This window comes from Cicer arietinum, chromosome 6 (genome assembly GCF_000331145.2).
Source record: "Cicer arietinum cultivar CDC Frontier isolate Library 1 chromosome 6, Cicar.CDCFrontier_v2.0, whole genome shotgun sequence".
Taxonomy (NCBI): domain Eukaryota; kingdom Viridiplantae; phylum Streptophyta; class Magnoliopsida; order Fabales; family Fabaceae; genus Cicer; species Cicer arietinum.
Window position 1 is genome coordinate 56,961,827 of NC_021165.2, and position 15,717 is coordinate 56,977,543.

Consider the following 15,717-nt stretch of genomic DNA (forward strand, 5'->3'; position numbering starts at 1 on the left):
TGTTTTCAAAAACAAGAATGTTCTCCATTTTCTGTTTTCATAATTAAGATTAATCTTGAGTTAAATTCTTTAAGTTTTAATAGTTAAAAAAGACGAATTTACAATTTAAACCTCCATTTCTTATAAATTGACATTGCTACTTCAGTCTCAACACTGTATTCCAAAAGGAAAAATCTCTAGTCCATATTCTAAAGATATACCCATATCATCATCATAAGATATGTTTTTGCTCGTTGTAATTGTAACTTTCTTATTTTAGTTCTCGTAAGTTTTTTTGTTTGGTTCACATCCCTGCAATTATAATTTTATTTTAAAATAGCCATTTCATCCAACTTCCGTTACAAAACTGTAATCGTTTAACCAATTCCACCACCCCATCTCCCAAAACTCCTTAACTCTAACCAAAATTTGATTCATCACCATAACCCTATCATTTTCCACCAAATCGAATATCTCAACAACAACATTGTTCTTCTGTACTCTCATCAAATCCAACAAAGATTCGATTTCTTTCAATATATCACTATTGGTAACATCCGAAACTCTTTCCTCTCGCGGTTTGTAAAACGACGTTTTTCAGATAGGAAAAAACTGAGTGTTCTAGAAATGCGTAGAAGGTGTTCGATGCATTGTGTAAACCACCGAGCTCAAAAAGAGAGTTTTTGAAAAACGAGACTTGTTCGTCGAGGAAGTTTGAAAGGTTAAGGTAGTTTATGTCGCCGGTGTAAGGGTAAACGAAGAGCTAGTCACAGAGGATGAATGTGTCGTTTATATTTAAGTTTAGCGGTGTTACAGTTTTTGTAACAGAAATTGGACGAAAGCACAATTTTAAAATGAAACTATATTTGTAGGAATCTGAACCAAACAAAAAACTTAAGAAGAACAAAACAAAACAAAAAATGTCATAATTGCAAGGACCTAAGACATATTTAAACCTAAATTACATATTTGCTAACCTTTTAGTAATTTAATCATATTATTTTATATTAGTTTTTGACATATTTAAAATATTTTTTTAAGAAAATAGAATTGAAATATGATGTCATATAAAGTCAAATTCTTTAAAATGTTATGTTAAATATAAAAATATTAATTTCATTGATTTATTAATTTATTAAGCTTTTCCAAAATACGTTTGATCGTTCAGGTCTAGTTTACCTGACAAACCAGAGACTTCACAATTGTGTGCAAGTTTATTTACCATTCCATCTTTCGATAAAAAATAAAATAGTATGTTTGGTTATTTATTTTAAAATGTTATTTGAAATAAGTTTTTAATTAGTCTAACATGTCATATCAGAATTTCATAAAGACCAAACTCATACCTATAAAAAGTACAATTTTACTACCTACATCTCTATTTTGCTACTCACACCAATAAATTTATCATAAAATTGAAATACTCAAAATGTAATTTCCTTATTTGTCTCATTCTTTAAACTATGTGAACTAAATTCACAAAATATACGTGAATTCACGCAAATTTAGGCCCTCTCTAATCGAGGCATATAATTTAAGAAAATATAGGCACTACATCAACTCAATTCACGTATGTGTACATGAACTCAATTCACGTAGATGTATATGAATTAAGTTCATGTAGTTTGTGTGAACTCAATTCACATAAATATTACATTAATTTAATAATACCTACGTGATTTGAGTTCAAGTAATTTGCGTGAATTCAATTCAAGTAATTTAAAAAATGAAACAAATAAGGAAGGAATATTTTGAGTATTTCAATTTTATAAAAATTTATGAGGTGTAGATAATAAAATTCAAAAAAGTATATAAAATATTTAATTTAAGTATTAAATTTTGTATAACATGACAAACTCAAATTTTACATAGTCTAACTCCCCTGAATCTATTTCCACCCCAAATAAACACCAATTGCAAAATCCTTGGACCTTCTATGTACGGTTTTTTATTCCATAAAAAGAAAGGGAGTGTAAGTAGGAAAAGGAAGGATAGGAGAAGTGTTATTTTATTACTCCTACTTATTTTACGGAATTATTTTATTGCTTCTTTGGATATAGGTCAAAGATTTATAATTTTTCTATTCACAGGGTTGACTTCATATCCATGGTCTTTTTCCCCCCTTTGTTAAACCCCACCGCCGATTTGTCACTATCACTATCCTTCTTATAAAACCCCAACCCACAAAACAGTTTCTCAAAACTCATGATGGAACCGCCTGAACTCTGGAACGAAGAAAAGCAGAGCGACTACGACGCGCTTATGCGAGAATCACTTATTATGGAAACCAACGCAGAAATCGACCTAAAACAGAGAGAACTCGCATTGCTTCAAAAATCAATCGACGAGTTTCGCATCAAAAGACAAGAAGAAGAACAACGATTGTTTTCCCTTGAGAGACTCACTGAAGAGCGTTCCAAAGCGATCGAATCAAACGAGAGAAAACTCGTTTCCATTCAACGCCAATTGAAATTCTGTTGCCGTGACGTCGACGTTAAAGAGAGGGAATACGATGCGATTCGGAGAAGCGTCGAAGATAGTAACAGAGAACTCGAAGCGAAAGTTGAGATACTGAAATCGATGGAGAAGAAGATTGGTGAATGTGTGAGGACTTTGCAGTGTAAGGAGGAAGAATGTAACTGGCAGTTGGGAGTTACGCACCGTTTGATTGCTGAGCGTAATGAGATTCACGAGAAAATGCAGATGACGATGGATGATTGTGATAAAGAATTAGCTGCGAAGGAATCACAGCTTTGTTTGATTGATGATTTGATTAAGGAACGGGAGAAAGAGCTTAGGACTAAGGAGATTGAGATTCATAAGATTCATAAGGATTGTAAGTGGAAGGAAGATGAAATTAAGAGTCTTTCGATGAAAATTGCACAATGTAATAAGGAGGTTAGGGCAAAAGAGAAAGCGCTTGATGCAATGGATAAGTTGATTAATGGACAAGGTAAGGGACTTGATTTTAAGAGGAATGATTTGTATAAGACAATGAGGGAAAAGATTGATCAACTTACTCGTGAGGTTGAATCGAAAAGGAGAGATTTTGATTCTTTGAGAAGGTCGACGAAGGAAAGAAACTTTGAGCTTGATAAGAAGGAGAAATGGCTTGGAGATAGGGCGAAGGAGCTTGAGTTGAAGAAGAAGCAATTTGAAGAGAAAATGAAGAATGTTGAGTTGAAAGAGAAGGAATATGGGGGACTAGTGAACGACCTTGGAGATAGGGCGAAGGAGCTTGAGTTGAAGAAGATGCAATTTGAAGAGAAAGTGAAGAATGTTGAGTTGAAAGAGAAGGAATATGGGGGACTAGTGAATGACCTTGGAGATAGGGCGAAGGAGCTTGAGTTGAAGAAGATGCAATTTGAAGAGAAAGTGAAGGATGTTGAGTTGAAAGAGAAGGAATATGGAGGACTAGTGAAGGATCTCAAGTTGAAGGAGTGGGAAATTGAAGGAAGAGTGAATGAGCTTGAATTAAAGGAGAATGGATTTGAAGGAAGAGCCAAGGAATTGGAGTCAAATGAGAAGAAATTTGAAGGACAAGTGCAAGAATTTGATTCAAAAGAGAAGCGGTTTGAAGAACAAGTGCAGGAGCTTGAGTTGAAAGAGAAGCGGTTTGAAGATCAAGTGAAGGAGCTAGAATCAAAACAGAAGGAGTTGGAAGTCCAAGTGAAGGAACTTGGATTAAAAGAGAACTTATTTGTAGAGCGAGTGCACAAGCTTGAGTCTAAAGAAAAATATTTTGAGGGGCAGGTGAAGGAGCTTGAAACAAAGCAGAAGGATTTTGAAGTCCAATTGAAGGAACTTGAATCCAAAGAGAAGCAATTTGTTGGGCATGTGCAGCAGCTTGACTCAAGAGAGAAGCATTTTGATGGGCAGGTGAAGGATTTTGAATCAAAAAAGAAGGGTTTTGAAGTCCAACTGAAGGAACTCGAATCAAAAGAGAAGCAATTTGTAGGACAAATTGAGGTGAGTGAGTCAAATGTGAAGAAGTTTGAAGAACAAGTAATGAAGCTCGAGTCTAAAGAAAAACAATATGAAGAACGTCTGAAGAAGCTTGAATTAAAAGAAAAGCAGTTTGAAGAAAAAATGAAGGATCATGAGTCCAAGAAGAGACATTATGAAGTACGGGTGACGGTGCTTGGGGTAAAAGAAGACCGGTATAAACAACAATTGACAGAGCTCAAGGAAAAAGAGAGGAAGTTTGAAGGACAAATGAAGGATCTCGAGTCCGAAAAGAATCGATATGAAAAACAAGTGAAAGAGCTCAAGTCAAAGGAGAAGAAGTTTGAAGAAAAAGTGAAGGAGCTTGATTCAAAGAAAAAGCAATTTGAAGGGAGAGCCAAGGAATTTGAGGCGAAAGAGAAGCCATTTGAAGGACGATTGCAAAATCTCATGTCAAAAGAAAACCAATGTGAAGGTCAAGTGGAGGAGCTAGAATCAAAACAGAACGATTTTGAAGTCCAATTGAAGGAGCTTGAATCAAAAGAAAAGCAATTTGTAGAGCAAGTGAAAGAGCTCGAATCAAAACAGAAACATTTGGATGGGCAAGCCAAGGAACTCGAGTCAGAGAAAAAGAAATTTGTAGGGCAAGTGCAGGTGCTTGAGTCTAAAGAGAAGCAATTTGAAGAGCAGGTGAAGGATCTTGAATCAAAACAGAAGGTTTATCAAGTCCAACTGGAGGAACTCGAAGCAAAAAAGAAACAGTATGTAGGTCAAGTAAAGGAGCATGAGTTAAATGAGAATAAGTTTGAAGCACAAGTGCTGAAGCTCGAGTCCAAAGTAAAACAATTTGAAGGACAAGTGCAGGATCTAAACTTAAAAGAGAAACAAATTGAGATACATGTGAAAGACCTAGAATCTAAAGAGAAGAAGATTGAAGGACAAATGAAAGATCTCGAGTTCAAGAAAAAAGAACATGAAGTACGAATGGTGCTGCTTGAGTTAAATGAAACACGGCTTGTAAGGAAACTCGACGACCTAAAGTCAAAAGAGAAGCAGTTTGAAGCACAAATGGAGGATCTTGAGTCCAAAAAGAATCAATATGAAGAAAAAGGAAAGGAGCTCAAGTCAAAAGAGAAGCACATTGAAGGACAAATGAAGGATCTCGAGTCCAAAAGGAATCAATATGCAGAAAAAGCGAAGGAGCTCAAGTCAAAAGAGAAGCACATTGAAGGACAAATGAAGGATCTCGAGTCCAAAAGGAATCAATATGAAGAAAAAGCGAAGGAGCTCAAGTCAAAAGAGAAGCACATTGAAGGACAAATGAAAGATCTTAAGTCCAAAAGGAATCAATGTGAAGAACATGCGAAGGAGCTCGAGTCAAAAGAGGAGCAGGTTGAAGGACAAATGAAGGATCTTGAGTCCAAAAGAAATCAATATGCAGGACAAGTGAAGGAGTTTGAGTCAAATGAGAAGCAGTTCAAACTGCAAGTAAAAGAGCTTAAGACAAAACATGATGAGTTTGAAGGAGAACTGAAGGAGCCTGAACTCAAGGAGAAGAAAGATCAATCATTAAAGAAGTCATTGAAAGAGGAAAAAGTGTTGAAAGAGAAGTCCTGTATCCTCCAAGAGCAACTGTATTTTACAGATGCCAACTATGTAGACAATAGCAAACATTTAGAATTACTCTTCAATCTTTTGAAAAAGCATGAGTTGATATGTAGCCAAATCTCTGAGGCTCTTCGAACATCAGCCGACCCTACTAAACTGGTGTTAAATACAATAAAAGGTTTCTGTCCTCCTCAATTGAGGCAAGAACATGTTGAATGTAATGCAAATATTTTAAGAAGAACATGTAATCTTTTGGTGGATGAACTAAAGAAATCTTCACCAGTAATCAGTTTTCATATGAAAGAAGAAGCAATGAAATTGGCAAGTGACTGGAAGGCAAATATTGCTGTACCAGTTAAGGACTGTTTGGAGGTCCTTGATTTTTTCAAGTTTGTTGCTACTTATGAGATTGGTTCATCTTTCAATCAATATGAACTTCAGAGGCTTCTATATGTAATTGCTCAGATTTGTCAGGACCCACAAGTCCTTGGTGGTACTGAGAAACTACCAGGTAAATACACCTGCTTCTTTCTCTATTTTGTTGAAACTATTTCCTTTAATTATATATATTATTATTTTAATTTGTCTGATCTGTATTTGATTGAAAATTGAAAATTGAAAATTGAAAATTGAAAATCTCTACAGTCAGTTTTCTGTTGTATACCTTAATCATATGGAAAGTCATCATTGATTGTCTACTGATAGATAGATATTTTATATGGTTTTTTGTTGAACTGACTACATTTCTATATTTTCCCTTTCTACTAAGGAGGTCAATGATGTTGTATTGAATCTCAATTCCATAACTCCCGACATATATGAAGTAACAAACCAGAAAAACATGACCAAAGCCATCTTTGCAAGTTGGCAGTGAACTCAACAATCCATTGAGTTGAAAGAACTTAACACTGATGAGCTGAAACTAAGCTCTACGAGTTGGATCTGTTTCCAAATAGGGAACCTTGGGATTTTCAGCTTGTCAATCGATTTTTAACTTGTTATTCTTTGTGTGTGTGTGTGTTGATGTTTGAATCAATCGTGTAATTTGTCCATCAATTTTGAATTGAAATTTGTGTGGTGTGGTCTAGGGGATGAGCCCTTGTTAGCCAGAACTTGTTTGCTGCAGACTAGCATATTACACAAATTGCATGTTTTTGCATCATAATTGTAATTTGTAATCTTGCGATTCATGTTTATTAAATCAGTTTTCAAATAAAAATCTCTTGTCAATCCTGGAATTCAAATGTAAAGCACAATGCCATGTATACCAATACATTTTCCGTCCTTAACAGCACCATTACTTGCTTGACATTTTCCTTATAGCTTCTGTAATTATCTAATGCCAAATGTATTCATGTCAATCCACTTTATGATGCAAAGCCGGTCTAGTCAGTTACACCTTACTAGGCCTAGTTTTTTATCACAGAAAAACATTGAAACTAAGTGTTCTGTTGGGACTTAAATCTGCATTTTCTACCACTGTCGTCATGTATTTCATTGTTCTGTTTTGACGTTTATATCTTTCTTTCCTTTTATTATGAGAGTATCCTGTCTTCTAAACTTATCTTTTCCTCTCATGAATCTTTTTAGTTTTTTATTCAGCTATAGTTTTGTGACGATTGCTTGTAAATATAGTATAAAGCAGCTTTCCTGTGTAGCCAATGCATATTTGGAAGCTTTCCATTATTTCAGTCTTTTATATTTCATTCCATGATCTTTATTTTCAGATGTTTTATTAATATGAGGGATCTTAAATATATGCTAGCTAAACATTCGGCTGTATTGTATCTTTACACAGATAATCAACTAAGTCTCACCACCACTGATGGAAGAAATTTGCAGTCGCTATCAGATGAGTCTGAGTTGAATGACAATGAGATTTTATTTGATCTCCAAACATCATCAGATCCAGCAAAACTTGTTTTGGAAATAATTCGGAACCCTATGCTTCCACATAATGATGGTGTAATTATTGATCAGAGCCACATCTTTTTGTTGGATCAACTGATGAGAATCTCACCACATATTAAACCCCATGTAAGAGAGGAGGCAATGAAGCTAGCACTTGAATTGAAAGAGATCATGAGAGGAAGTGCTGAGAATTCTTTGGTGGTTCTGGGTTTTCTACTGCTTTTGTCCAATTATAAATTACTTTCTTACTTTAACGAAGATGAAGTTTTGAAGCTTGTTGAGGTCGTTGCTCAGCACAAGGAAGCTGTAGAGATGTTTCGGACACTTGGTTTTGTGGACAAAATTTCTGGTATGTTCGTTAAAGATGTCCTTTTTCAGTAATTTTTTCATTAACATATGCATACTGCTATGCATAAAAATAAGTAAAAGAAAATGTTAGAAACTGGTACCAAAAAAGAATTACACACTACAAAGGATGCAAAATTCACACATTCAGACGGGTTACAATGGATTCCCTACCAGTACCGAGGATTAGAGAGGCTTGTTACAAGGCAATTTCTATCAAAGAAATTTGACAGTCTTGGTCTCTCCCTTCCAAGAATTAGAAAGTTTGGTCCCTCCCTTTCATAACCACTCTTTATTGATGCCTAAATAATAAACTATCCAATAATCACTTTCTGCTTTCCTTTCTTTATTGATGCCTAAAAAATAAACGTAATTGACAATTAATAAAAACGTAACTGCTCGTAACTACCAAAAGAAATTTCTCTAATAAGATGTCTAACAACACTCCCCCCCAAAAGAATCATTTCAATGTGAAATAAAGGAAATTGCTCCATAACAGTTGCAATTGGTTCCGAAGTGGATTCAAAATCTGGAATTTTTAATTTCCTCTATTGTTCTTCATCACTCCTGGAACTGTTTTAATCCCCAAGGTTTCCACCCAGCACGTGGTGACTCCATGTATCTGTATGTCCATTAATCATGTGTGTCCAAAGTTACATTTTCCATTTATGCAATTAAATGTTGCCGTGTTTCCGTGCATTCTCTTCTCTCTTCTTCCATTGTTTTTCGCATGGCTAACAATCCTTCATACCCGTCCTCCAATATTTTCATACGGGATTCCATTCTTCTATTTGAAACTATTAAATCTGCCTGGATTGTACTGCTCTGATATGAGTGGGTAGAAACTGGTACCAAAATAAAATTAATTGTAGAAACTAGCTTTTTATTGTTGGTAGAATAAGATTACAACAGAAATAGAAACTGGTACCAAAATAGAATTAATTGTAGAAACTAGCTTTTTATTGGCAGTAGAATAAGATTACAACAGAAGTATAATTACACACACTATAGAGAATGTAGAATTCACACATTCAGACTGGTTACATTGTGTTCCTTACCAAGGATTAGAGAAGCTTGCTGCAAGGCAATGTCTATCCAAGAAATTCAAGAGTCTTGCTCTCTCTCTTCCAAGAACTAAGCTTGGTCTATCCCTTCCATAACCACTCAATAACTATCCAATAATCACTTTCCCCTTTAATTTCTCTATTTATTCCTTAAAGAAAACGTAAGTGACAGATAATAAAAACATAACTGCTCATAACAGCCATAGTTTATTTCTCTAATAAGAGGTCTAACAAAATATTCCAAAGATATAAAAGGAATCTTGTTTAAAATTAGTATTAATGATGTTGAACATATGTTGATTCAGAAGAAAAAATGGTACTGAAGAAAGTATGTAGTGTGATTAAGATGTTTGTGTTTGAAGGAAGTTAAATCCATATTTTGTTATAAAAATGTGTTTGATACTTGGAATAATCTCTGTGTGCGCGTGTGCGCATGCATATCTGTTTCATTTTCTAAATATTCTTACATGCCCTCTTTTCAGCTTTTATCTGTGTGTGTTTGTGTCTGTTCTATTTTCTAAATGTTCTTAAACATTCTCTCTGTGTGTTTGTGCATGCGTGTTTCTGAATGTTCCCACAACTATTCTTCAGCTCCCTCTGCTTATTTATGGGCATCATAACTAAAACTGATTTTCTGGCTATATCTTTTTGCCTTGAACAAGTTTGTAATAGCAAGCTCCAATTGTTTTGCTGATAATTCCGAAGTGATATCCCGAGGAACTTCTCTGGTTTGATTTGATGAAGTAATATTATATTGTGTCTTGCAGATTTTGTTCAGAATCTTATAACAAAGCAACGACATATTGAAGCTGTTAGATTCATTTGTGCATATAAGTTGGCTGACAAGATCGAACCAGTTAATCTCTTGAGAGAACATGTGAAGAAAGCAAAACAGATTTCCAAAAGAGTCGGCAGAAAAAAATGCAGTGAAAGAAAGGTTATTTTTCCCTATTCAAATTCTATCTCACTATATTATCATTCTTCAAAATGGTGCATGCTATTTATATGTTAAATTAAATGTGAATTCAGGTTAAGGTAAGAGAAACAGAAATTGCTAGTCTGAGGGATATTCTACAGTGCATTTCGGAAAACAACCTGGAATCTCAGGATCTAGTTAATGTGATTGAAGCTCGCATTTGTGTGCTCAAACTAGAAAACCAGAGGGTAAATAGTGTTGGCATTGCATCAGAGTCTTCCTCCAAAGTTGAAATGCAACAACCCGAAAATAAGAAACCCATCAATGAAGCAGTCACCAAAAATCAAGTACGACAACCTAAAGAAAAGGAACACACTAATGAAGCAGTCTCTAAGGATCAAGTTGAAGTACAACAACCTGCCCAAAAGAAACCTTCTGATGTTGCAAACACCATGAATGAAGTCAGAGTGCAACAACCTGAAGGAAAACAAAGTGTTACTACTGAATCAGTCACCAGGAATCAAGTTGAAGTGCAACAACCTCGAAAAAAGAAACGTGCCAATGAGGGTGTTGCCGAAAACTATCAATCGCATCAGCGAGGAAACAGCAGCAAGCGTCATAGGACAGGTGTGATACCCTCTATGCCTTCTGTCTTAGTTCCTCAATATCAACGTCGTGCATTTATACCTAGTGCAATGCCTGCTCAATTTGTCTTCCCCCCAAACTATATTTCTCTTGCAAATAATTTTCGTGCAGTTAGGTTTAGAAATCAACACGGAGCAAATTACTTTCATCACTCCAGGCCTCATCCTTTTAGATGAATCCTTGTGAATTCATTATTTAGTTCTGTAAGTAGTAGTTATAGTTTAGGGAAAACTTGGTAGCATTTGATTCCCAATTTTATAGTGAAGACTTTTTGTAATTGGTACGGTCTTCCTAATTTTAGATTTAATTGGTTTTCGCTTGGGTTTTTTTCATATCATGCCCCTAGCCTTTTTTTGGGTATTGTTTCCTTTTCAATTTTTAATTATATTTGGTAAATTATTGATAGCGTTTGAGGTGCTAATGTAGTTGGGATCTCACCCTCTATAGCGATTATTTTGCATGTCTTTTGCTCTAACAAATAGTAGTTATTATTTAAAATTGTGTAGACAGATACCTTATAAATTACTAAAAGAATTTTCCGTTTTTGACATACATTAAAAGAAATATATAATATTTATTGATAATTTTGAAAAATAATACCATCTCTTTTTAAAAGTAGTTATGGTAATTTGATGTCAGGTATTAACTGCATCTTAAACAAGGCCCAGAGGAAAGCTATCTAGAGAAAGTACGTTGTTCAGCATGTTGGAAAAAGATCCTTTGCCCACTAGGTTCCTTGCCTTTATATAGGCAAGTTCTTCTAGGGTAGCGGGGCTTTGATATAAGGCCATTATGTTAATAACTAACTGGTCTTCACAAAGTCCCCTCCTTTAAGGTTGATCGGTACATGGAGGTGCCACGTTCTTTTTCCGTACTTGTATGTACTAGGCGAGCAAGAAGGTGCCACACATGCGTCTTGGTACTTGGTCGAACGACTCCTTGGTAGTGTGTTGTTGATTCCACCTAGTTTGGTTGGCGATTCCAATCCACAGTCCACCAAGTGTCAAGCTTGTCAAGGCATGCGTTTGTCTTCAAGGTAGGTTGACCAGGTCGGCTATTCTAGTCTAAAGTCCACCAAGTGTCTAGTCTATTAAGGTGTATGCGTTTGTCTTCTAGATAGGCTGGCTGTTCCAATCCACAATCCACCAAACGTCAAGTTTGTTAAGACATAGGTGTTTGTCTTCTCAATCGACCATCCAGTGCCCAATCTTCTAGGTAGGTCGATTGCCGTAACACATGGGGGAATAAATAACCCACAACTTAACGTTGATATCATTAAATAGCACTAGCAAGTGGTTGCAACCCTAATTAATGTTTTGTCGTTTGTTATTGGCCATGGTGTCGGTCTTCATAAATTGGAAGCTTGCGCTGATCGGAGGAGAAGGTGGTATTGGTTTACCCTTATGCCTATAAAAAGGAAGTTTCCCTTCCCTTATTATTCTCATGTTCTCTTCCTTGGAGCATTATCATTCTCTTTTGTTATGTGATTATGGTCTATGTTTTCATATCCATATCTTTTGAACATTTTTGTCTTTTATTCTAATGGCTATAAAATGTCAAAAAATCAAATATTGAAGTGGAGATCTGACTTTCTTGAACTTCCCTATAAATCTTTGAAATCATTTCTTTGTTACACGAACATTCCCCTTGACCGCAAAAATGTTCCAAAGAGCTGATAATCCTCCTTCACGCCCCACCATCAACTCCACCCTCCCTCTCACAGGAGACTGTTAGCATTGCTTTCTCTTTTTTCCAATTTACTCATTTTACTCTCCTTGTGGCTTTGATGGCTTGTTTCAGTCCTAATGGTGCTAGCGGTAAATATTTATATGTTGTTGGTATCTTCTAATATGCCCATGGTTTGTAGCTTTAAACACTCCCAAATAGTCTTTAGAATCTTTCTAGAATGCCACTTTATATTTGTATGTTGTTGGTATCTTCTAATATGCTAACTTGTCTTGAAATTAACTTATTTCTTAAGAAAGTTTGTCAATTTATACTTCGGATTCTCATTGACAATCTATTAAAAGATTCTCATGGGTAGTCTATTAAACACCTATTGTGATATCTTAATGACACAATGCACTATGACTTGCAGCTTCTTCTTGCATCTCTACATCACCCCTCCCTCTTACAAGGTTTTGTGATACAGGTCGGACTGTCGATCATTATGATCATAAGTTTAGTATCAACCCTATTTACTTTGGTCCTACTTGATCTCGTAGTGGTTTAGAAAACAAATTGTCATTGCTTGCTCTAGTGTTGAAATAGAACATCACAATTTTGCACAAACTATTGCAAAACTACTATTGATTCAAATTGTCTTGAAAGAAATATATAATTCTATGCACTTGTTATCCTTTGTGATAGCCCAAGGGTTTTTTGGCAAACAACCGCATGGTTTGCACATCTCTAACTTTGATTAGAAAATTGATATTCTGATCAAACCCTTATTTTCTTCTTCTTCTTCTTCTAAATTTCTTAAATAAAAAAACATGCTCAATGTAACTACTCTTACCTCCAAGTTGATCAACCTTGATCTTGTACGTGGAGTATGGCTATGTTGTCAATCCTGATGTGATCCCGCGATCTCGATGCAATGGAGGGGCTAGCCACAATGCCACCGACAGGGAAAATGCGTTCAATAGTAGTAGCTCTATCGATCGCGAATTCTACTAAGTCTTAGAATTTGAGAGCTTGACCTCTCCCTTTCCAATTTCGTACCCGCCATTTTGAACAATTCCGACCAAAAATGGCTCAAGAAAATCTTATCTTTGTCAAACACAATAGTTGAGGGGAAGCCATGTAACTTTACTACCTTTTGAAGGAAAATTTCAGCAACATCTTTTGTAGTGAAATGATGGCTAAGTGCTAGAAAATGAACATATTTAGTCAATTTGTCCGCCACTACTAGAATGACATTTTTTACCTTGAATCTTAGGTAATCCTTCAATCAAATCCATTGATATATGAGCCCAAACCTGATTGGGTATAGGTAGTGGTTGAGGAATACTTGCAGGAGACAAAGCTTGATACTTGTTCAGTTGACACACTTCACAAGGCCACATGTTGCTAGATATCTTTTCTCATGCCCTCCCAACACACAACCTCAAAAATTCTTTTATAGGTTCTGAAAAAGCTAGAATGTCCCCCCACTATTGAGTTGTGAAATTCTTGTAGCAAAAAGGGAATCCTTAAAGATCCTTTTGGTAGCACCAATTTCCCTTTATAGAGCAATTTTTTATTTTGAAATCTATAGCTTGGATGAACATCAGGATCTTGGATTAGATCATGTATCAACTTTTGTAACTTAGGATCTCGATAAGTTTCTGACTCTGAATCTTCCACTTCTTTAGCCACACCATTTTCTTTTGTAGATCTATAATGGATTTCAAAGTCCAGTCCCATGAGTTTTGAAGTCCACCACAAAAATTCTTCATCCATTACTCGTTGTTCTGTTATAAATTTTATGTCTTTATGATATGTGATTATGATCAAATGTCTTCTCAACGGGTAATGTCTCTACTTTTGAACAACCATCACAATAGCCATCAACTCTATTTCATAAATTGGCTTAGATTGTGCTTTGTTTGATAGAGTTTGGCTAAGAAAATCCGTTGCTCTTTCTTCCTGCAATAAAAATGCATCCCAAGTCCTTGTTAGATGCATCAGTTTCTATGGTAAAGGTTTTAGAAAAATCTGTAACACTGAGAGTTGGTAATTTTGCCACCAATCACTTGAGTTGTTCCACGGCAGCCTGGAATTTGTCTTTCTTCAAAAGTTGGGTCAAGGGTCTAGCTATCTTGCCATAATCTCTAACAAATATTCTGTAATACCTTGTTAGCGCAAAAATCCTCTTAAGGCCTTGATGTCCTTGGGTGTTGGCCAATCTAACATAGCCTCAAGCATCTTTGGATCTGGTGCAACTCCACTTGCTGAGATAATATAACCCAAATAGTCTAATTGAGTTTGCCTAAAAATGCCTTTTTTTTTTCTTGTTGGCAAATAACAAATTCTCTTTCAACAAAGCTAGGACAACCCTTAAATGCCTTTGGTGCTCCTGTTCATCTGTATTCTAAACCAATATGTCATCGAAGAAAACCAACACAAACTTTCTCAAGTACAACCTTAACACTTCATTCATAAGGGATTGAAAAGTAGAAGGGGCATTCGCAAGCCCAAAAGGCATGACAATAAACTCATAAAGCCCTTCATGAGTTCTAAAGGTTGTTTTTGGATTGTCAGCTTCGTGCATCCTAATTTGACGATATCATATTTCAGGTCCAATTTTGAAAATATCAATGCTCCTCCTAATTCATCAAGCAACTCGTCAATAATAGGAATATGGAACTTATCTGGTATGCTTATCTTATTCAAAGACATGTAATCTACATAAAAGCGCCATCCACCACCATATTTTTTTTCACTAAAATGATTGAGCTAGTATAGAGGCTCACACTTGGTCTAATTATACCAAAATTCAAAATATCGTCTACTAATCTTTCTATTTCATTTTTTTTATAGTAAGGGTACCTATAAGGTCTGTATATCGAGAATATTGGCACATTCCTTCAAGATAATAGCATGGTATTCCCTTCTAGTAGGAAGTAACCCTTTAGGTTCTTGAAAAACATCACCATATTCTTCTAAAATAGTTGTTGTCCACTTTGGATTTTTATCAGTAACTTCAGTTTCAGCTTGTAGTTGATGGTATTTCAGTAAGAATCCATGGCCTTGATCATTTAACATTTTCAAAAGGGACTTTAGAGATGCTACAACTCTAGTTAAATCGAGGTCCCTTTTCAAAGTGTGATAACCATTTCCAATAGAAATTCTAAGTGTCAACTCACAAAAATTATGTTCCTTCACAAAAGTGGTTGAAATGAAATTACGTGAAGCTCCACAATCTACAAGGACCATAACATGTTCCTCGCCAATCATTCCCCATAACTTAATGGTTTTCTTCGACATGAGACCAACAATGCTACACATAGAAAATTGGAGGTCTTTCAATTCCCCTTCCACTTCCACCAGATTCAGTTCCTGCAATTTACATTTCTCATCTTCCTCACCCAAAATCAGCACATGCAATTGCCTTTTAATACACACATGGCCTAGACTAAACCTCTCATCACAGCAAAAACATAACCCATTCCATGATTTATCTTGCATTTCAGCCTCGGTTAACCTTCTGAACCATATGCCTTTGGAAGCTCCAGCAGGCTTTGCAACACTTCCTCCCCCTGAAGAACTTCCAACTCCTGACATTGTAGTTTGCGTTTATTGCTTTACCACTGGTTCTCG

At 35.6% G+C, this 15,717-nt stretch overlaps 1 protein-coding gene across 2 annotated transcripts; it reads left to right on the forward strand.

Annotated features, from left to right (window-relative positions):
- The first annotated feature begins 1,952 nt into the window (after positions 1 to 1,952).
- Positions 1,953 to 12,412, forward strand: LOC101505698 (uncharacterized). 2 transcript variants are annotated; one of them, XM_012717494.3, is made up of 5 exons: positions 1,953 to 6,043; positions 7,331 to 7,792; positions 9,620 to 9,789; positions 9,882 to 10,395; positions 11,053 to 12,412. In XM_012717494.3, exons 1-5 carry the CDS (start codon positions 2,185 to 2,187, stop codon positions 11,094 to 11,096), a joined length of 5,049 nt encoding a protein of 1,682 aa, XP_012572948.1. In that variant the 5' UTR covers positions 1,953 to 2,184; the 3' UTR covers positions 11,097 to 12,412. The 2 variants fall into 2 exon arrangements, with proteins under 2 accessions (XP_012572948.1, XP_004506617.1); XM_004506560.4 differs by lacking the exon at positions 11,053 to 12,412 and having other exon boundaries at positions 1,954 to 6,043; positions 9,882 to 10,821.
- Positions 12,413 to 15,717: the final 3,305 nt, after the last annotated feature.

Coding starts and splice junctions, on each gene's coding strand:
- LOC101505698 (XM_004506560.4), top strand. CDS start 2,185: ATGATGGAACCGCCTGAACTCTGGAACGAAGAAAAGCAGAGCGACTAC. Junction 6,044..7,330: donor TGGTACTGAGAAACTACCAG/GTAAATACACCT, acceptor ATCTTTACACAG/ATAATCAACTAAGTCTCACC. Junction 9,790..9,881: donor AAAAATGCAGTGAAAGAAAG/GTTATTTTTCCC, acceptor ATGTGAATTCAG/GTTAAGGTAAGAGAAACAGA.